The sequence below is a fragment of the Dermacentor variabilis genome, chromosome 3 (genome assembly GCF_050947875.1).
Source record: "Dermacentor variabilis isolate Ectoservices chromosome 3, ASM5094787v1, whole genome shotgun sequence".
Taxonomy (NCBI): domain Eukaryota; kingdom Metazoa; phylum Arthropoda; class Arachnida; order Ixodida; family Ixodidae; genus Dermacentor; species Dermacentor variabilis.
The window spans coordinates 121,782,285-121,804,398 of NC_134570.1; the positions used below are offsets into that span (position 1 = coordinate 121,782,285).

A 22,114-nucleotide genomic window follows, 5' to 3' on the forward strand; every position below is an offset into this window, starting at 1 on the left:
AGTCGTACATCAGACTATACGAGACAATCCAAATCAACACACTATTAGACCAGTTGACAAAGCACGCAGCGAGGGCCGATGAGACGAAGTGTTGTGATCAATGCTTCGTCTCATCAAAGTGATCACTCAAGAATACCACCCCTGTGTGCTTGTTATCTGTGGCCAATGAAACTACGACGACACACCGCTTTCATCATGAAAGCTCATTAAACAAAATTCCTGTCTGTGATGTTAACTTCTGTACATCTTGTTTTTTTCTGATTATAAACATAGAGGACATGCTGTTTTTTTTTTTTTTTTTTTTTTCGTGAGTTGACACAGTACATGTAGGTGTGCTTTTCTTTTCTTACTTCAAGCCTACGAAAATTGGGCATGCGTTAGAGTCTGGTAAATACAGTGATTTAAACATAACGAAGTCTTCATTTCTTGCAGGAGCCCATTCTGTCAAAGTCACAACCAGCATTTCAGTACAGCAGTCACGTGAGCCTACAAGCACCCAGTGGACACATGTGGTATGCATACCTCCATATTTTTAGTGCATAATTACTGAGCTTCAGCATTTTCAAGTTGCTTAGAGCAGTACAGTCACCACTGCATTATTTCCGCAACACAATGTATGCACCCTTGAAGGTGATCTGAGTAATGCCAGGCCATGTGATCTCCAGTGCCATTGTATAGCTATCACTTTTCTATCTTCTCTTTTCTTACATACCAGAAATCCTCGCTTCAATTGGTGCAAATGATGCTGTGCCTTCTTGCTTCCAAGAAATGAAAAAGTAAATGCTGTGAAGCATGTGCTAGTCACAGGTAGTGGAAATAATGTGAGTTCTGAAAAAGTCAGAACTACTTGCTGTCATGGAGTTCATATTGCTAGATTTGCCGTTCTCTAGAAAAAGAAGACCATTAAATAGATCATGCTATATGTGATGTTATGCAACTACTCATTGTTCAGAATAGTGGTACTTAATAGAAGTTTGTCTCACTTGAGCTCAAGCCAGCCTGAAGAGGTGAAGCGAAACCTTGCTCGTGTTGGGAAGACGTGCACCTTTACTTTTGTAGTTTCCTTGCTACATGTAGTCGCGCAGTGTTTGTCATGTGTTACAGTCAATGCCCAACTTTTTGGACATCCTAGGGGCCGCAATAATGTCAAAAAAATTGGGCAGTCTGAAAAAATGAATGCGTGCCTTTTATGGTGCCTCCAAGGGCTCAAATCGCCACAGGCACGTCCGAAATACTTTCCACTCTTGGTATGCTTCACTGCAATACTTCGCGTATGCTTCACCACGTAACATTACTGCATTGAAAAGAAGCTGACTTTCGGAAACTGGCATTATTCAACATATCGTGCTTTATAAGCCTTGAAGACATTTGCGAGGATTATAAAGGTGGAGTCAGTGTCATTCCTGACAGTGGCGAATTCTTCCAACAAAAAACATGGTACCGAACAGCATGAAGCTTGGTAGCCCACGTTGATGCACATAGGCCTAGTGTTGCTGCGGTGGTGGCTATAGGCACCCTGCAATGAAGTTTGCCTGTACATGTTGCACCACCTAGCAGTGGCAGTGAGCACCCACGAGTAGGCCCTCACTGCATTTCACCATTGTCCGTGGTGCGCTCAGGCCCGCCTAAAAGCGTGCTTTTCCAATTTTTCAATGGATTCACTCTTGGCAGCTCCTCCGTGAGAAGTGGGAACAAAAAGAACAAGCGCAGATACCGCTGCATTAAGGATTGTCACAACCGCGAAGGGGATGACGGCAACAAATTATACTGCTTCCCTTCAAAACCGTGGGAAGCAACGAGCGGCTAAAATGGGTAGTAGCGGTTCGCGTCACTCTTGCGAATTTCTGTGAAATGAACTAAAATGTAAATGCAAAAACAAGGAAAGAAAAGAGCCAGCAGCGGCATCCCTAAAGATGTGCAATAAAGCGACAACTGCGCAAAAATGCGTGAACTGATTCCCACTGTTGTGAATTGGCTTAGGTAGTTGTTTAGCTCATCTCGCTCCAAAACAAATGCACAGTGGTTGTTATGTGTCAAATCTAGCTTCGTAAGTGCTCCGTGCTGGAACTTTGTACGCACTGTGCTTTTTGTTGTGCATGAATAAACCAGCATGCAGCTTCCTTCTGTGCCAAGATCGAGACGCGACTGCTGGAACCAGGCTCATTCATGCCTATGTTTTCTCGCGCTTAGAACAACAGAACTAAGGTTGGAGTACACCGCAGCACACATTGAGTGTTCACAAATTAGCATTTTTCTCGCACATGCATGTGCACATTTGTTCAGTCTTCGTGTTGTTTAGTCCTAGATTATGTTTAGTCCTATTATGTTTCAGTCGTTATGACTTCTCACATTCGAGCCCGAACGACAATACCAGAATATGCTTGCGGCACTTTGTCAACGGAAAAAAAGCACTTGCCTGCCAATTCACCGAAACCTCTGCAATTGTGAGGTGCAAGGCACGCTCCAAGTAATGAAGCTACAAAGACATTTGAAAAATGGCCGTGTTTGCTCACTTAAGTGGCATAAAATAATGATTTGTTAACTTACTTTGAGTTTGACATCATAAACGTGCTTGCTTTGTTGTGACAAACATTTCACGACCTGCACTGGTTGCTTAGTGGCAATGGTGTTGGGCTGCCAAGCACAAGGGGATGAAATCCAGGCCACGGCGGCCGTATTTCGATGGAAGCGAAATGCGAAAACACCCACATATTTAGATTTAGGTGCACGTTAAAGAACCCCAGGTGGTCCAGATCATTCCGCAGTCCCCCACTACAGTGTGCCTCATAATCAGACCGTGGTTCTGGCACCTAAAACCCCATAATTTAATTTAATTTAATTTAAGCACTTCGCTGTGGTGTCCGTGCTGTTTACTTCTTTGACATGATATACATGGTTGTAGTTGTAAATTTGACGTCCTTTCTCAAGCGTTGGTGGTCCAAAATGGGCCTCGATGTCTTCGATTGCCTTATAACCGCAGTTTAGAACGACCAACGCATGTCAAAGGAGCGCCACAAAAGCATGCCTCCATAGCAGTGGCCGCCTCGGTGCTTGCGAAACTAACATGGTGGCGCTGACGGCTGAGCCGATCGCTGCGCCTCCTGACCATTCAAGGTAGCCCATGGCTACCAGCAGATCTGCATGCGAGTGTGCCTGTTCAAGGCGGCGAGATAATGAAAATGGCGGCGGTGGTGGCGACTTCAATCTGCTGTCATGTCAAAAGGTCCGGAAAATCGGTTGGCAAAGAGTTCTTTTGTCCGAAATTTCAGACATTCTTGTACACGGACTCCATAGGGCTAAATATAGTCCGACATAGCATGAGCATGTGCACACGTTACGTCATGTTGACGAGAACAGCGTCTATAGTTCGACCGATAGTTTGATGCACTGGCATAGCCAATATAACCGGATGCAGCCAATGTGGTACGATGCGTCCGACGTCAAGCGACGCTCACCTGCATGCCAAAAACTTCTCACTATAAGCCTGATGGGGTACATGGAGCTGCTGTGAAGGCGTCCAAAAAATTGCAATCAAGAAAATCTGTCATTTACTGGATTTGCTGATTTTGTAGGTTGAGTTGAAAATGTTACTTCCTTCTGGCATACCACTAGCTTCACCAGAACCACTGTAGGTACCAATTTTTCTGATATGAAGGAATTGGTGTGAAAAATTTTTTCCCTGAATTTTCCACAATTTGCAAATTTTCAGAAAATTTCTGGTTTCCTCTCATGGTGCACACCCTGCATACGTTATTAAATTCTGGGGCTTTATGTGCCAGAACCATAATCTGATTATGAGGCATGTATACCACACATTCCACAGTGTTGATGTGTCAAGGAATGATTGTGCAATGCCTTTCAATTTGTCACCTCGCAGGGGCACGTTCCGGATGGAACGCGAGGACGGCTTCACGTTCGACTGTCGGATCCCTCCGTTCTCACTCGAGAGCAAGCAGGAGCAGAGCCCACAACCTGCAGCTGCCTAGTCACTCACCATCACTGGCTCTCTCGTGCCCCACTGACTGAGCCGAGGACAGTCGCAGTTCCCCGCCACAGCTGCACACAAAACAAACCTGCTCATACAATGCCAAGGAACGATCAAGCCTCCTAAGCTGATCTTGAAGACAGCTGGCAAATCGAGGGTTTGAGGAGGGCTTTGTGTGTCGCTCTTATGCACAAAGCATTAATGCGTCCCACTCAGTCCACTTTGTGCACGAACAAACGTGTGTCTAGATTCAGCAACATCTCATGAAAATTGTTGGCTGAGCTGTGCGTGTTGGACTTCTAGAAGACTGTGTGATGTTTCGTACGCCAATGCGGGACAGTCAGGAGTTGCTCCAGTCTAGAAGAATTGTTTGTGTAGTTGGACTGGCTTGACAGTTTCTGCTTCTGTGGCTGTTTTCTTTTGCCCGAAAATTGGCGTACTGTTTTTTAGGAATGAAAGCTTTTGTTTTCCTTCAGACAAGGAGGCTGTTATTGCCTCGCTGCTTGTGCTTGCTGTGAAAAAAAGAAAAAGAAAGTGTGTGGAAGAGTAAAAGAAGAAAGCATGTTACCATTGTGTTTTTTTGGTTGTGCTGGAATTGGCCTGTTTAATGAGTTTGTGCCCCCATAGTTGTGGTGGCAGTAATGCCACATGAGTTCATTAGTACAGTTCTACACGAATGAACACCTTTCTTTTGTGCTCACAGAGTCCAGGTAGGTACAACCTACCTTTCCAGGTGACATAAAGGTTGTGCAGGGGAACGCATACTGCCAACTCTTCTGAATTTTCCGTAACATGTATGAATTTTGTGCAGGCTTATGATTTTATGAATCTTGCTTGAAATTTTATGAAAAGCATTTTACTTGCAAAAAAAAAAAACTATGTGAAAATGTAGTAAAGCCCTGGTATCTTGCGCCGCCACGAGAGGGCAATACGTATGTGTAGTATCGTCATCAGCAGCTGCAAGGTTGTAGTGACTTCTGTCGTCTACTAGGGGGGTCATGAATCCATGTCCAAAGCTCGATGGTGCCGATAGCGCCTCCGCAAACCTGTTGCCATGCTGTTGCCTTTGTTCGCACGGGCACGCGGGTTTGGACGTCAGTCAGTTTGTCACTGCAGTGTTGGCCTCGCCTTTTGTGTGACTCGCTGCCACGCGTTCCAAGTGTTTTTGAAATCGTACACAGCAGAATTTCTATGCTTCATGTCACCGAAGAAAGAAGTTCGGATTCTGCACCACGTGCGCCTGTGATGTGAACAACTTGCATGGCGGTAAGTCCGACATCAAGGTCCACATCGCTTTGAAAAAGCATCAGGGAAAGGTGCGAACTGTGGATAGCCAGCTAAGCCCAGCAAGTTTTGTACGCAGCGACAACTACCTCGGTGTGATTCGTGCAGAATGCCTCTTCACAGCGTTTTTAGTTGAACACATCCCGCTGAGTGTCGGCGATCATGCCGGACTGCTTTTCTGGAAGATGTTCCCCAAGTGCAAAGAACGGAAATGCTGCACCTGTGGACGAACAAAGATGATGTCAATTGTTTGGGAAATGGCCGCCAACGTGGAGCCTCCTTTGCTGGATGCCTTAAAAGAGCAAGTATTTTCGATCGCTGTGGATGACAGTAACAATAGGGATATGCAGCTTTACCCTACATATTTCATTAAAGAAACGAGTAGAGTCGAAAGCCGCCTTCTTTGTCTCGGGACAATCCAAGGGGAAGTGACGAGTTATAAGATTGCAAATCTCAATCTGGACGAGATAAACTCTCGGAATTTGCTTGTTGGAAACCTGCTGGCTATGTGTTCAGACAATGCCAATGTCATGATCGGCAAGAAAAACAATGTTTCTACTCTGTTGAAAGAGGCTCAAGCAGGTTTGATAGGGGTTGGTTGCCCATGCCATCTCATCAACTTGGCCGCCCAAAAAGGAGCTTTGTCTTACTGTAAAGGTTGATGAGGCTTTGGTTAACAATGTTTTTTTTCACCTAGAGAAAAAGCTTGAAACGGAAAGATCGATTTAAAGAGTTCCAAAAAATGCATGATGCCGAGGCCAGAAAGATGTTGAAGCATTCGCTGACACGTTGGCTGTTGTTGGGAAAGTGAAGAGGCTGCTCGACCAGTGGAAACCACTACTCAGCTTTTTTAAATCTGAAACAAAGCAGTGCAACAAGCAGAGCTTGTTTTTGGAATCGTACCAAATTCTGAAGACTTCCTCACAAATTCCCAAGAACCCTACACTGACCCCAAAGTCTGCTACACATCTTCACAAGACTGCTGCAGGCCTCATTTTGGACTTCAAGCCAAAAAATTGAAATTTCTTGCCAAGGATTCTGGGGAAGCAAGCCACGTGACTCGTGAGGCGCACCTGTTTTATTTTTTGTCAACTCCCCCCCCCCACCCCCCCGTCGTGATAGATTTACAAATGTCCAAATCTCCAGGTTGGCAGGTATGGGAAATGCCACAAAATAATGGCATATGTGCCACATCAATTCAGTCACGTACTTTTACAAATTCGAGCTTGCGCATTGCCATTTACAGGGGACATTTAGGGCATTTGCTGGTAGCACAAATTCCCTAAATGTTGAAGGATGGTGGACAGATTGTTCTAGAGAAACTGGCCACCCTGTATACGCAATGCCTCATGACCTCGAGCGTACCGGAATCTTGGAAGAACGCTAACATAATCCTAATCCATAAGAAAGGGGACGCCAAAGACTTGAAAAATTATAGACCGATCAGCTTACTGTCCGTTGCCTACAAAGTATTTACTAAGGTAATTGCAAATAGAATCAGGAACACCTTAGACTTCTGTCAACCAAAGGACCAGGCAGGATTCCGTAAAGGCTACTCAACAATAGACCATATTCACACTATCAATGAAGTGATAGAGAAATGTGCAGAATATAACCAACCCTTATATATAGCTTTCATTGATTACGAGAAAGCGTTTGATTCAGTCGAAACCTCAGCAGTCATGGAGGCATTACGGAATCAGGGTGTAGATGAGCCATATGTAAAAATACTGGAAGATATCTATAGAGGCTCCACAGCCACCGTAGTCCTCCATAAAGCAAGCAACAAAATCCCAATAAAGAAAGGCGTCAGGCAGGGAGATACGATATCTCCAATGCTATTCACAGCGTGTTTACAGGAGGTATTCAGAGACCTGGATTGGGAAGAATTGGGGATAAAATTTAATGGAGAATACCTTAGTAACTTGCGATTCGCTGATGATATTGCCTTGCTTAGTAACTCAGGGGACCAATTGCAATGCATGCTCACTGACCTGGAGAGGCAAAGCAGAAGAGTGGGTCTAAAAATTAATCTGCAGAAAACTAAAGTAATGCTTAACAGTCTCGGGAGAGAACAGCAATTTACAATAGGCAGCGAGGCACTGGAAGTCGTAAGGGAATACATCTACTTAGGGCAGGTAGTGACGGCGGATCCGGATCATTAGACGGAAATAATCAGAAGAATAAGAATGGGCTGGGGTGCGTTTGGCAGGCATTCCCAAATCATGAACAGCAGGTTGCCATTATCCCTCAAGAGAAAAGTATATAATAGCTGTGTCTTACCAGTACTCACCTACGGGGCAGAAACCTTAAGGCTTACTAAAAGGGTTCTACTCAAATTGAGGACGACACAACGAGCTATGGAAAGAAGAATGATAGATGTAATGTTAAGGGATAAGAAAAGAGCAGATTGGGTGAGGGAACAAACGCGAGTTAATGACATCTTAGTTGAAATCAAGAAAAAGAAATGGGCATGGGCAGGACATGTAATGAGGAGGGAAGATAACCGATGGTCATTAAGGGTTACGGACTGGATCCCAAGGGAAGGGAAGCGTAGCAGGGGGCGGCAGAAAGTTAGGTGGACGGATGAGATTAAGAAGTTTGCAGGGACGGCATGGCCACAATTAGTACATGACCGGGGTTGTTGGAGAAGTATGGGAGAGGCCTTTGCCCTGCAGTGGGCGTAACCAGGCTGATGATGATGATGATGATGATGATACCCTGTAACATCCTGCACTACAAATGCTTGCTGCACTACTAGTAACTTCAAACCGGTGCTACACAAGGTGCTCTGCCAAGGTCAATGCACCATACGGTGTTCGCTATTTGACAAGTATTTTCTTATGTTTCTGTGCTGGCAAATAGACTGACAGTGGGCAGAAATAAGCGTTGTTCCAAGCACAGCCTACCCACATGCCCAATCTATTGAATTTCATACAATGATTTGCAGTCACTAAAGGTAAAATGCAGTCGAATCTCGATAATTCGAACTCGAAGGGGCCCGAAAATTGGTTCAAATTAAAAGAAGTTCGAATTATTAAAGAAGCTAATTGAATTGAAATGTGCCACTTGCAGTGGCACATGTGCACTGAGCTAACACATGAGGGGGAAGTTCGAGAGTATTTATTCGCAGGTATTTACAAATTACATTCAGTTATTAAGCATACAGTGCTCGTATTGTGATAAGAGACGGTGGGTGCGCGCGCGTATAATTAAATAACATTGGCAATCGCCCCTTCGAATTTTTGGTATGCTTTACCGCGTAACATTGCAACAGTGGGGTGAAGCTAACTTACGAGACCCGGAATTATGCAACGCGTTATGCATTCCCCGCTCCGGAGCCATTGGTAACAGCGGCGAATTGTTTGAATGGAAAACGCGCCACCGAAGAGCAAGACGCTTGGTAGTAAACGTAAAAGTAGCTAGACCTAGCGTCGCCGCGGTGTTGCTACAGGTGCCAGCGGATATGCGTGCGCCGGCTCGAGGCGGAGCGACAATCAAAATGGCGGTGGTGGTGGTGGCTTCGATAAATGCCGTTTCGGAGCTGCGGTCATGGCTAAAATTGCGGAAAATCAGATGGCGAAAGTTTTCTTGCGTCTGAAATTTCAGACCGTCTCATCCATGGGGTACACGCGGCGGTGCCGCGAAGGTGTCCTAATTGTCGGACATGTCCGAAAAATTGGGGGTCCGGAAAACTGGTGGTACAAGGCACGTGTCACTAACAGAATAATCGGTGATACACGTCTGCACGCGCCTGCGCACAGATTTCCGCCACGTTTTTTTTTTCTTTGCGCGCGGTGTTGAGGGGTCTCTCCTAAGCTGTTTTTCTAAAGGTAGGGTAAAAACAATGCTGGTCGGAGGCGTTGCCGCGTTATTTGGCGCACTGCTGAGAGCATTGTCGGAGCGCAGTATATATGTTCGAATTAACCGTCGCAAATGTTTGCGCGTTCGAATTACCGGGCATTTCCGCCCCTTGGAATAAACATAACTTTGACGGGACAGCGGCGTCAGTCCGAATAAACCGAAAGTGCGAGTTAAGCGTGTTTGAATTAGCGAGATTCGACTGTACTGAGTGTTGGGAATAACGGGGCCTTACAGGCTATCGTATGGAGAAACTCCGCAAATTGCTAGAAACTACAAGCAGAAGCCTTTCTGACTACCAGATTGTTAAGCTAGGTGGGAAAGCCTGGGATGTCGGGTGAGGTCCTTATGTTAGATAGCAGAGAGTGTACCTGTTCAGCCATGTAGTCTAGTAGGCCCAGGTACGTGGTGGGCCATGGGGGTTTGTGAGGAATAAGGTGAAAGGACAATTGAGTGCTCGAGCGCCAATGTTAAGCTGGACATATGGCAACACCCTACAAGTCACATCCTAGTACTGGCAGTAACCCAGTTTGCTGCAACAATTGAACGTCCTTTTGTAGCAAGCAAGGTGATAAATGTGTTTGCGTAGCCTACTTGATGCCACATGTGCTCGACATTTCCTTGGAACTTTGTGTGTCCATTTGACATGAAAACTGTTTACAGCGCAAACACATGCAACCACAAAGTATAAGGGACAGGACACATACTTTGTGGTTGCATGTGTTTGCGCTGTAAACAGTTTTCATGTCTCAGCGCTTGTGTCCTGTCCCTTATACTTTGTGGTTGCATGTGTTTGCGCTGTAAACAGTTTTCATGTCAAGTATGCACCAACTCGCCCAGAAAGAAGTTTTAATGTGTGTCCAATTCACCGCGACAGGATATCGAGCGAATATGTTCGCCCTATGTCGAACACCAACGCCTGATCGTTCGCGTGCAGTCACGCGAACGGTGGTGCCCCGCCCCAAACTTAAGCCTTTCGCGGGACGGGCCCGCGAAGCGCGCCGCTTACTCCCAAGCTAACGAAGGCCAGTTCCTTTTGCGCCCAAATCACCACGCCATTCGATGGCGCTCGCAGCGGAACACTCTAGCCATCTCTCATTCCACTGCGCAACTACCAACCACCGGCGTGGCACATGCGACGCGAAAGCGAGCACATTGCTTGAAAATCCCGCACCATCGGTACGGCACGTCGAAAATAGACGTTTTCGGAGGGAGATGAAGTATGGTCAACCCATTTGCTGTCTCCTAAACTCCAGCAAAACAGAAGCGGCCACCAAAGGGGTCGATGTTCACCATAGCGGCCAAGCGCATATGCGTGCTGACTGGTCGTTTGGATTATCCGGCGTGACGAAATATTGGCATCGAATTAACCGGAGTTGAATTAACCGGTATACTGTATACATTAATGTCAACGACCGATTTTCCGGACATGCCCGATAATTTTGCCGCCACATACCCCATTGAGTCAGTGTATAAGAACGTCTGAAATTTCGGACGCAAAATTCTTCGCCATGCGAGTTTGAGGACTTTTTGCCGTGACAACAGGTCCGAAACGCCGTTATCAAGGCCACCACCGCCGCCAATTTTATTATCTCGCTGCCTCGAACAGGCGCTCTCGCACGCAGATCTACTTCGACGTTCGCTACCAAGCTCCTTGCTGTTAGGTGCCGTGATTTTCATTGAAAGGATTCGCCGCTATCAGCAATGGCGCTGACTCCGTCTTTGTAAACCTCGCCAATGACTTCGAAGGCCGGAAGCACGACGCGTTGCATAATGCAGGTTCCCAAGTCATCTTCGCCTCAATGCAGTAGTGTTATGCGGTGAAGCACAACAAGAGTGAGAAGGGGCAATTGTTACGGACACAGTATGCATTCCATAATTGCATACTCTCTAAAAAAGTTTATACCTTTCGGGGCGTATATCTGCCACACAATAATAATCGTCATCTGCCTTGCTTGCGTTTCCTTCCTTGAAAACGCCGCGTCCGCTACTTTCCTGTCAGTAATGCTATGCCGTGCTGATAACGCGCATGCTGTTCGTTACTGGGAAGTACCGGGCTCGCAGCGTTAGAGAAAGGAAATGCGGACAAGACAGATGACGTTTATCGTTGTGTGGCAAGATGCGACTCAAAGGGTGTAAACTTTTCTTAGAGAGTGCACGGTGCACCCACCCTCTCCCGTCGCAGTGCGAGCACCGATACGCCCAATAAGTGTACTGGCAGGCGTTCAGAGCTATTTCCAACGTGCCTGTGACGATTTGAGCCCTTGGGGGCAGTAAAAGGCATGCATTAATTTTTTTTGGACTGCCCGATTCGGACGTATTAGCGGGAATCCCAACAATCGGACGTTGACTCTCTCTTTACATATATATATATATATATATATATATATATATATATATATATATATATATATACATATATATATATATATATCCACACACACACATACAGTAACGATTTTTCAACGGGCCAGATTTAGAATGATGACAAGTACAATTTCGCACGCACACACACTTTGTGTGCACAGCTGTTTGCTACCTACATAGGACTAGAGATGCAGATGTTCAGCCTTGTTCGTAAGACTTCGGAATATTTAAACGCAGTGACAGATTTTTTTAAAATCCTGGGGTGTTACGTGCCAAAGCCACAACTGGATTATGAGGCACGCCGCAGCAAGGAGCCTCCCTATAAATTTTTACCATCTGGGGTTCTTTAATGTGCACCCAATGCACGGCACTCAGGCGTTTTTGCATTTACCTCCCATCGAAACGCGGCTGCCACAGACGGGATTCGAACCCGCACCATCGGGTTTATTTTGAGCAATGCCATAGCCACCACAGTGGGTGCGCAGTGATAGATGGCGACAAGCAAGTGAATTCAGTGCTTTTGTGCCCACTTGCTTGTCCCCGTACTACTCTTCCTGGCTGGCGATTGACCGCGGTAGCTTTACTGCAAAAGCAGTCAAAACCATGAAATAGAGTTTGCTACATACACCTGTCCTTTACATTATGCAGGCACCTGACAATAGGTCCATGCATCAGAGCTCTTGCACAAGGCAACAATCGTTTGCAACTCGGCTTTTAGTGCAACAGCCGTTCTCAGCATTCATATCATAGCTGTTCACCATCCTTGATGTCCGTAACTGAAGTGTCATTGTGCCACCATCATCCCAATTCTGGGGTTTTATGAGGCAAAACCACGATGCGATTATGAGGCACATAGTGGGGAATTCCCGATTATTTTCGACCACCAGGGATTCTTTTAACAAGCACCGCATTGTATACAAGTGAGGAGGTTTGCACGGGATTGGAGTCTTGCAGAGAAATTGGGGAGGCAACTATTTTTTGCAGTAAACGAGTTCAGAGCTGGATGAATCCATGTCTCCAGGAGACATGAGGGACCTTTATTTGAGCCCACGGATGCAACAAGCTTTTGCAGGAGAAGCTTCCCTGTATCACAATTATAAGAATAACATCACATTGTTATTCATTTGTCACCTGTTTGTTCTTTGTTGCAAAATCCAGCAAATGACATACAGGGGAGACCTGTGGCGTTCATCTTTATTTTTACGTTTTTCTAAACCTTTATTGCTAAAACATTTCTATTTCATCTTTATTTTGTAATGGATGGCCCTGTACAAGCAAGTGATAATAACAAGGTAAATGTTGCACGTTGATGGCAGGCGGAATAGCACAATAACGCTAATTTCACAGTGACGTGCTTGAGCATACAAAACAGTGCAATATAAGAATTTTCTCACAAATTATGACAAGATGCGCACTTCTTTCTCGACCCTGTGTTCAGCAGCGGTGGAGGTGATCATGAAGCAAATCGACAAAATCAAACAACAAAAGTGCGCTCTGTATCAACTGCATCGGCGATGCCAGCATTGCTATAAATGCCTATGCTGAGCAGCAAACTCAGAAATCAATGCATCCATTGAGCAAAAACACATGGCCTCATTTGTGATGCACTGATACCAGGCATGGTCTTGGTACGCCCACTCATCAGTGCGCGACTACTGGTCCAGTTCGCACTGTTAAGAGTTAGGAAGTGCAACATACGAGGATGAAGAAAGCAAACTACATCACGAACATTTGATAATACAAGACAGAGGGTGGAAGCATGTACTAGCTGTCTTCCTTTGTCCCCACTTGTCCCACTTTTTCAACCCTAAGTGCATCCATACCAAGTGACCCAAATGTCAGTCTTACACCACTTCACACTTTGTTCTGATTAAAGGGACACTAAAGGCAAATAATAAGTTGATGTGGACTGTTTAAATACCATTCCAGAAACCTCGCAATGCTTGTTTCGTGCCACGAAAGGAATGGGTTTACGAGAAAATTGTATCTGAAGGGTCCAGATACCTTTTTCTAATATAAAATCTCCCGCCTCCCAGCCAGGGGAGTGGTGACATTGCATACGCCATCACCACCCTTTGCTGCCCCTGGTGAGTAAAATGGCGCCCGACAGACGGCGGCACCGAGCCAAGACAGAGCAGTGGATTTGCCGCAGCAGCTGCTTTTTGATCAAGTGGCATAGACTGTTCAGGCATCCCGCGACATCAAGCGGAAGTTGAATTCTCTGCTACTCGCAGTTTGTTCAAATTTCGCGAGCCAGCAAAACCAGAGCAGCACTATGTGGTAACGAAACTAGGGAAACGCGAAAGCGTGGGTGGCGTGAAGTCAAGTGAAAACGAAACCTTTAGATCGCTTGAGTCGTTGTCAAGGGCAATTTCAATTAGTTAATTTTTCTAAAAAATGAAATAGAACTGGACAACTAGCATTTTATTTCGTTTTATGATACAATACAATGATGTCTTTTTTTTGCAATGAGTGGTTGAGTACTAGTGACAGAATTTAATTGAGAGCTTTTGTTGTCGAGCAAGAACTTAAATGTCCTGGGGGAGTCTCTAATCATGTCCTGCATTTACCTCAGTTTCTCGATCATTAAGGCCCTGTTCGCGATAACATTGACGCCTTAGAGATTCTCAAGCAGTAATCTATCACTTCAGCTTAACTTAATATTTGCCTTTAGTGTCCCTTTAACAGACAGCGCAGCCATTGTGAGGCTACACTTATACTTCACTTGGTAGGAATGTAGAAAATCCAAGAACCATCGAGGCAAAGGCTTTCAAGTGCAACCATATGCAATGTCAGCTCTAAGTCACTTCTTTGCATCAAAGATGTAATTTTATTAGCGTGCCTCACTGCACTACCTACAACTCGGACAAAACAGGAATAAGCACATGATCAGCACTTCCGCATATTCTTGGATGTGGCCTAAATAAGAAAAGTTTAACGATTTTTCTCATTATCTTGAATTTGTCCTGAATCGAATTTGTGTCTGCGATGCATTTGGTTAACAAGTGTAAAAACATAAAACCTGTATTGCCGCATCATGTCGTTCGGCAGAAAAACTTGGCTAGTAATCTATCACAGTCATTTGTATTCACGACGTCCACCTGCCCAGCTTGTCGCACACAATGTCAATGCATGAATGCTATTTGGCTTGTACTGTCATGGCAGTAAATGACCAACACTGTCCACTCTGCACTTAAGTTGAAAATAACATTGACATTCACAATTACATTGTTAAGTGTACAATGGAAAACAGTGAGCACTTCTAAAACCCATAAGAACTACACATAAAAAGCAAGTCTACAAGAAAAGGCCTACAAGGCCTTTTCTTGTAGACTTGCTTGTATTCCTTTTCATGCAGCCACCAGGCCTACAAGAAAAGGCCTGGTGGCTGCATTTGAAGTGCTAGAAGCATTTTTTACAACACCTACAACCTTTAAAAATTGTAATCAGTAGTCTGCTGAACTATACTTTGGATGAGAATTGAGGACATCGCCTTAGTAGTGCTAGTAATACTTCATCACCACAAGCAACATGTCTGTCCAAGGCTGCCTTCCCTTCAGTGTTAGAAGGCAGTGAAAGCATGCATCATACTTGGTTCCAATCTTTCTGCGCACTAACAACAAATTCTAGTTCTAACCATGGTAGTTAAAACATATAGTCTCGTGCCGAGTCTTCAGGTAATGTACATTGAAGCCACCGAAGGACTTCAGTGATGCCTGCAGGATATCCAACTCGTGACGCACACATGGAATGTGCATACCTGTCACATTCACTGTGCAATTTCGTTAAAGTGATGCTTGTATAAACTACTCTGTGCTGAAAGGTGCATGCTTATAGCACCAACCATAAGCAAGCTCATTCGTGTGGAAGCAGTGGTCACTCTACACATATAGTCGGTCATTGCCATCTGACATCCTCTTTTCCACTGTCACTACAAATTCACCTCTGTAATGACAGAAAGCAAGTAGCTTTGCACGTGTGTCTTGTCGCTGTCGTGCCTCAATAAGATGACAATTGGCAGAAGAGGTGGACCTGGGGACGAAGCAGGATCCTGTCTGTCGAGGTCACTCCGCAGGTGTCTTCGTGTAGCCTTTGGAAATGCATGCTCAACAGCTTCGTCTCAGTTCCAAACCCTGGCACCAAGGCTTGCCTCAGGCTGAGCCAAGTGTCCCTTGCGAAGCACCTGCTGCAGCAGCCCTTCCAGTCGTGAAATGGGCCCACTCGACGTCTTCACGAGCTGCTTGAGGCGCGGAAAGTAGTCCTTACAGAGCGTGTGCAGGACCTTGCGGAACTGGCGGCCGTAGTCTCGCGCCAGCGCCCAGCCGGCTACTTCTAGGAAAGTGCAGATCAGCGTGGCTGCAAAGTCGGGGTCCTCGATTGGCGTGTTCAGGCACAGTGCCATCCACTGCCAGCCACGCTCCGACCCTGGCGGCTGACGGGACCTGTCGCCATTGGCAGGCTTATGCCATGGGGGAAGTGGCGTTTGCAGCAGGGCGGCGTACAGGCGCACAAGACCCGTGATGCGCCTCAGAAATTGGCTCTCCGACTCCAGGCTGCTTTCAGTGCACTTGTAGCCACACAACCTGCATTCAAAGACATCGGTCGGAGAACTGACAAAAATCACTGTCTTAAGTGTATTCTTTTTGACCTAAAACACCTTCAAATTGGCCAGAGGGGGCGGGGGTCGCTTGCCAAAGACTGCATGTGACGAAAACATGTTATAGCACTATCGCATATACCTTTTCAACCATACTACCCACGTGCCTTACTTCGACATCATCGTGTGCACAGATGGCACCGTTTTCGCACTGTGTGTGCTGCTATCGGAGCTAAATTTAGCCTCTTGCTTGGCATTCAGAGAGGAATAGCTTAGCAGTACATTTGCTCATTATACTATAGCACGTAAATTTTATCGTACTCACACAGGTGCTCATGAGGAGTTATAAGGCCTACGAGTGTGCAATACATTGCAGCAATTTCACGCTTGTTTTGTCCTGCGTTCGACACATATGGTGTACAAATGGCGTGAAGAGACTTGGGCAGCAAAACAGAGGAATTTCCAATGCCTGTGACCGGAGCAGAATGCCTCCATCTACATAGGGGAGCGCAAGGGCAGGAGATTGAGGCAAGCGCCAGAGCCCCAACCATTTGCGATTGTGGCAGGTTTGAGTGCCGCAGGGCAGTCTTTGGCGCCACCAGAAGGGGGGTCATTTCATTACCCTAGTGTCTGAACATCTTCTGCAAAACAAGCAGGCCCAATAGGGAGTGAGCATGATTGCAAAATTAGATCGTAGAAAAAACAATAGCTGTAACATAAATTATGAATGTAAGCTTTCTAATCCAGGAATAAATATAACTCGTGTACTTGGTTATGTGATTTTTGTACTGCAGTGCCCACACACTGTCTGCAGCACGCACAAGAATTTTCATGTGCCCCAATACAGCTACACAATTTTTGTTTTGTTGCAGAGATGTTCAAATGTGGTGCTACAGGCATAGTTGCATCTGCATAGCACATTAAAAGAAAGAGGTCATATTACTTAGCGACGTACACATGAACCTCTAGAACATGAATGTACATTTCTATTATTAAGGAACTACAGTAGTAACGAAGCATTAGTTGCCTTCTCACTAGCAACTATGTTTAGCGTTCATTGGGAGCTCTAGAGAGACACTTATACAAGAAAAGTGGTACTAAAGTAACAGGAAATAGGGGCAGTTATCTTCAACAATACTTAGGACTAGTACTTCATTCTCAGCTCTCTTTAGCTCAGTCATAAAGACACAGACTGCACACAGCGCTGTACTTTATAACCAGATTGCAGCGCTTATGTTGCGTACATTTTTGCTTCTGTTGCCAACACTCAACAACTTACTTTCGTTTCTCGTGCGCCATCGCAGCCCACAAAAAGAGAAGGTAAGTTGTTGAATGTTGGTGACCATAGTACTTATAGTCATCCCCAGAATGCATTTGACAGGCAGATCTTGCACGGGTAAGTGACTGTGCTTGACAAACGTGCAGATTCGTGAAGTGCAGTTTACATGCCTTGTGCATATTGGCTGGTCTGCATCACACTTTCCTGCTGCGGCGCAGTGCACGTTTGGCACCCCGAAAGCTGGGACAGGAAAGACGCGTGTTTCCTTCCTCTGCACAGTGTTCTGTACTAGCATCACAGCCACTGCTCTTGTTCGAGTACATGTTCTAGCACCCAACAGCCACACAACGCGTCGGCATTCTTGCAACAGCTAAAATCACGTACGCAATGAGAATGCACCACAGAGAACCTATAAAAGCACGCCGAGAGAGACGCCCATCAACTTGCAAATGTTAAGCGAGTGATGTGCCTGGGCACCTAGGTGCAAATGGAGAGATCAGCAGTCGCGTACGGTTCTGGGAATTATGCCATATCTGCGCCACTGCTGCTCATCACCAGGTGCTTGCATCATCTGCTTAGGCACTATTTAAAGGCTGCTAATGAGAAAATTATACCATTACCAACCCTGTGGCTTAGCAAAGATTACTTTGATAGTATATGCTATACATTTACAGCCAATTTAGCAAAACTTAAATTTCGTTGCAGCTGGTTTTTAACACCAACTTCCCACTTCGTGCCACATTTCCAGGGCTTGTCGACCACCCATCTACTGCGACGGTATTTATCGAAACAGAGATGTGCACTGACCTAAGGTATTCACTCTTGGAGGCAGCTACGCTGCGGCTAAAGAAGATGGGCACCAGTGCAGGGCAGCGCATGTAGAAGTGTCCGAGCAGAAGGTCGCCCAGGTCAGGGAAGCGACACCAGAGGCCCACAGCTAACGCTGCCACAGGAAAGGCAGTGTCTTCGTTGGACAGGATCTGCTCTTCACCTTGCAGCTGGGACAGATGCAGCAACACGAAGCATCGACAGTCAGAGAATGCAAATGTGCACCCAAAGCTAGCACTGCTCTTAGGAGAAATGGGAGGTCCTCGAGGACCATTGGTATGTGTTATCACTAAAGCAGCACTGACACATGCACTGTTAAAAGGCATGCATTGACCAGGGCCAAGAGGAGACTGATGATGGCAAGCATTTGAATGGAAAAGGAACCAAATGTTCGTTGCCAAGGTCCTTGGTTTAGATAAAAACTGCAGCACTTCAATGAACTAGCAGCAAATTTTCATGGGATGATACACCAAACGGTTGCATCTGAGAGTGGCGCTGTCACATCGTACAAGCAGCAAACAAAGTGTGTTCTGGAAAAGAATGAATGAAGACGTGATGGAACACACTTGGCCAAGTGAGTCCTGTCACTCATTTGTTTTCCCTCATCTGCAATGCACTACGTTTAGTACTTGTGTGGATCACCAACAAGTCTAAGTAGCGACATTGCTATCACATCTTGTCTGCACGGCTTGGTCACCGCTCATCCCAGTTACAGTGCACTCAATTGGTGTTCCTCACCAAGCTGCATTGTGCTAATCATCAAAACACTAGAACCTCGATATAACGAGGTGGGATGTAACGAAATAATGAATATAACAAAGTAAATGCAATTCCCCTTGAAACCCCCATAGCGATCTGTGCATTTATAACCTCGTTTTAATGAAGTAAAATTGTTCTGACAATGGACATAATGAACTAGAATCATCTCCAAAACTACAAATACTAACTGTTGCACACCGAGCACATTGCTTTCCACCAGGTTAAACGCTCATTTGGTGCGGCAGTTCAAAATTCCTGCGTCGAAAATGCCATTGAGCAATAGCTTTCTTTCTCACCGCCACTGCTACATGCCCACATGCGCACAAGCAGCCCTTCTCTCTTATCTTATCGTACCTCTATCACTATGGCACACGGCTATAGTGTAATAATAATAATAATAATATTTGGGGTTTTACGTGCCAAAACCACTTTCTGATTATGAGGCACGCCGTAGTGGAGGACTCCGGAAATTTTGACCACCTGGGGATCTTTAACGTGCACCTAAATCTAAGCACACGGGTGTTTTCGCATTGCGCCCCCATCGAAATGCGGCCGCCGTGGCCGGGATTCGATCCCGCGACCTCGTGCTCAGCAGCCCAAACGGCTATAGTGTAGGTAGCTGGTGAAGCTAGGCACACCCTGCGAGTTTGCCGTCTCGGAGGCAAAGCCCAGCTACGCTGCACCACACATCGATAATGATGCTTCGTGTAGCATTATAAAAAGCAGTGCCTTCAGTTCTCTCGCTCACTCTCCACACAGCTAGGCGTGACCTCTGAGATTGTGTGAAAGCAGCACGAGCTGGCCAAGTCAAGCTGGTGCGCTCCCACAGTGGTGACAAGAGCCAACGTTTATAGATACTTCCTTAACCGTAAGTATATATAAGTTGATGAGATCGCATTTGCCTGACCAAAAAAGTCCCCAGAGAAAAATGTGGGGGCCTTTTTGCTACGAAACATTGCCTCTGTTGCGCCTCTAAATGTGACTTTGCGTAAATAAGGAGGAGGACAACGCACTTTGCTTCGTTGCCTGAATGTCCATCTGAACAGGACCATAGTGGCTGATAGAATGTGTAATGGCAAAGCATCGATCTTTTGTCGTCAGTGGTTGGCGCATGTCACTGGGGCGCACGTAACATAAGGTTTGTTGCTTTGCACTGTACCTTCAGTACTAAGCCAGTGGCACAGCCGTCGGCGATCGAAGGAGTACATGCCACATGGGCAAGGTTGGTACATGCACCACCCAGCCATGAACAAACGCTTCAGTATAATGTGCCACTGAATATCTAACACTAAACAAATTCGCAATAACTACATGCTATTATTCATTGGTCTGCGGCCGCTAAAGCAGCATCTACCTAAGCCCCCTTTCCTGCGCTTCGCGCCAGGTCACTTCGCTCCCCTTGGCACGGTATTAGGCACGGTGGCGAAACCCTCCGTGTCAACCATAGTGGCGAAACATAGGAAAAAAAAGGAACAGGCACTGTAGAAGTGAAAGGGGGAAATGATACAATAATGCAGAAACATAACAAAAGGATAAAAGTAGAAAAAAAATTGAAACAATGCATTTAAACACAGGATGCCGCAGTCACAAGCAGAACACATGCTGAGGTGCCGAGAAAGCCGAATGGAGAGCTGACTTATTCCGAAGCGTTTATCTGCTGCCATGTAGTGAAGTTAGGCCAGGGACAAACAGTGCATAGCATGCCCTTCTCCTTTGTACGGTAGTACCTAGGGAAAGGCAGATTTCGAGGAGCAAATGAACCCACATGTCTCTCATGCAATTCATGAGAGACATGAGAGACATTCACAATGGTGCGGAAAACGTGCGAAAGAAGGTCCAGTCACAGTGGAGCCACGACAGCTGCGGGGCCATGAGAGAGAGTGACGGATCAAACAGTTTCGCTTTCACGGGCCGAACACGTTCGCGTACAGAGCTGACAGTGTTTCTGGCGCTGTGCCAAGTTCTGTTGGCCGTATACCTCAACAGGTTTGTGAAATCTTGCAAAAGTGAAACCATCACCGACAGCCATGAAGCTAGTCGGCGCAACGTGTTGTGGTCCACGTGCTGTTCGAACACGATAGATTTTGTTTGCATAGCAGCGTACTAGCTGATCCCTATGACTGTGTTGCTGTTTCGCCGATTTCATGACAATACGGACAAGTGGAAAGCGGAAGCGAAAGAACATCATATTGGAGCAGAAGTCTATCAAAGCCTGTCACGTCAGGTGCTAAAATGCTGCGTGTTACACACACCGAAGAGTCCTTTGTTGTTGTTTCATTAAAATTTCAACACATGCTCGGCTGCGTAGCGGTTTGGCGGGCCGTAGAGCCGTAATCTTCTTTGCATGTTCAAGGTTGCGCACACCATTGGACATATACTGCAGTAAAGGGCACTGGTCGATATAACGAAGTAATTTTCGCTTCCCCTTCAACTTTCTCATAACGAGGATCGAATGTACTACGAGATACAACTGGACAATTGGAATGTCACTACAGCTGAACAAACTGGTCTTGACACAACAGGAGACACGAACATAACTTTATTTTGTCAATGCAAACTTATTACCGGAAGGTCGCAACAGAAGCATCGATTGGCAGGTGCTTCACGTGCAAGCTACGCTCTACAGCTGAATGCACCAATAGTGAACAGTAGAAATATCCTGTTGAAAATGCCAAGCAAAAGAATAAGAACATAGCTCCTTTATAATAACCTCCAGCTTAGTGGCGCAGCTGATAGATCAAATGAAAAGGTGCACGCCCCTAGCAGTCGGTTTTGCCTCAGCAGTGTTTGCCTGTGCAACCGCCTGCAATGGAGAGTGTTGGAACTGGCGGCTCCAACACTTGTCACGAGCAACAGTGGAATGACTATAAGCGCTACTGCATCTTTTGCAATTTCACCCGTGATGGAGAAGCCAGACGGGCTCCGACATGTAAGGTTGCCATTAAATTTTGGTCAGGTTTACTTTAATGTTCATTCAGTTGGCCCACGGGCTGTGTGGACGAGGCACTTGTCTTACGGCCGTTGCTGGTGAATGCCCAACCAAAATGAACAAACACGAAAATTATCTGCAGATGGCACAGTGGTAGAGTATTTTGTATGTTAAAGGGACCGACAACCGATTTTGAAGGACCTAGTTTTTTATGGTGCAACACAA

General features: G+C 45.9%; 2 protein-coding genes across 3 annotated transcripts in view; one reads left to right on the plus strand and one right to left on the minus strand.

The window, feature by feature from the left end:
- POLDIP2 (DNA polymerase delta interacting protein 2) overlaps positions 1–4,552 on the plus strand; it is a 28,719-nt gene extending 24,167 nt beyond the window's left edge. Inside the window, exons 9-10 of the mRNA XM_075686282.1 lie at positions 433–512; positions 3,878–4,552. Of these exons, the coding sequence (XP_075542397.1) occupies positions 433–512; positions 3,878–3,986 (189 nt within the window). The 3' untranslated portion in view covers positions 3,987–4,552. The remainder of the gene's footprint in view (positions 1–432; positions 513–3,877) is intronic.
- Positions 4,553–12,501: 7,949 nt separating this feature from the next.
- Gle1 (Gle1 RNA export mediator) overlaps positions 12,502–22,114 on the minus strand; it is a 32,570-nt gene continuing 22,957 nt past the window's right edge. The window contains exons 10-12 of one of the 2 annotated variants that reach the window (XR_012826809.1): positions 18,181–18,371; positions 14,922–16,080; positions 12,502–14,794 (exon numbers count right to left, since the gene is read on the minus strand). Coding sequence is in view for 1 of the 2 variants with exons in the window: in XM_075686285.1 (XP_075542400.1) it covers positions 15,618–16,080; positions 18,181–18,371 (654 nt within the window). In the remaining variant the exon portion in view is untranslated. Of the gene's footprint in view, positions 16,081–18,180; positions 18,372–22,114 lie in introns of both variants that reach the window. The other variant, XM_075686285.1, reaches the window with a different exon arrangement.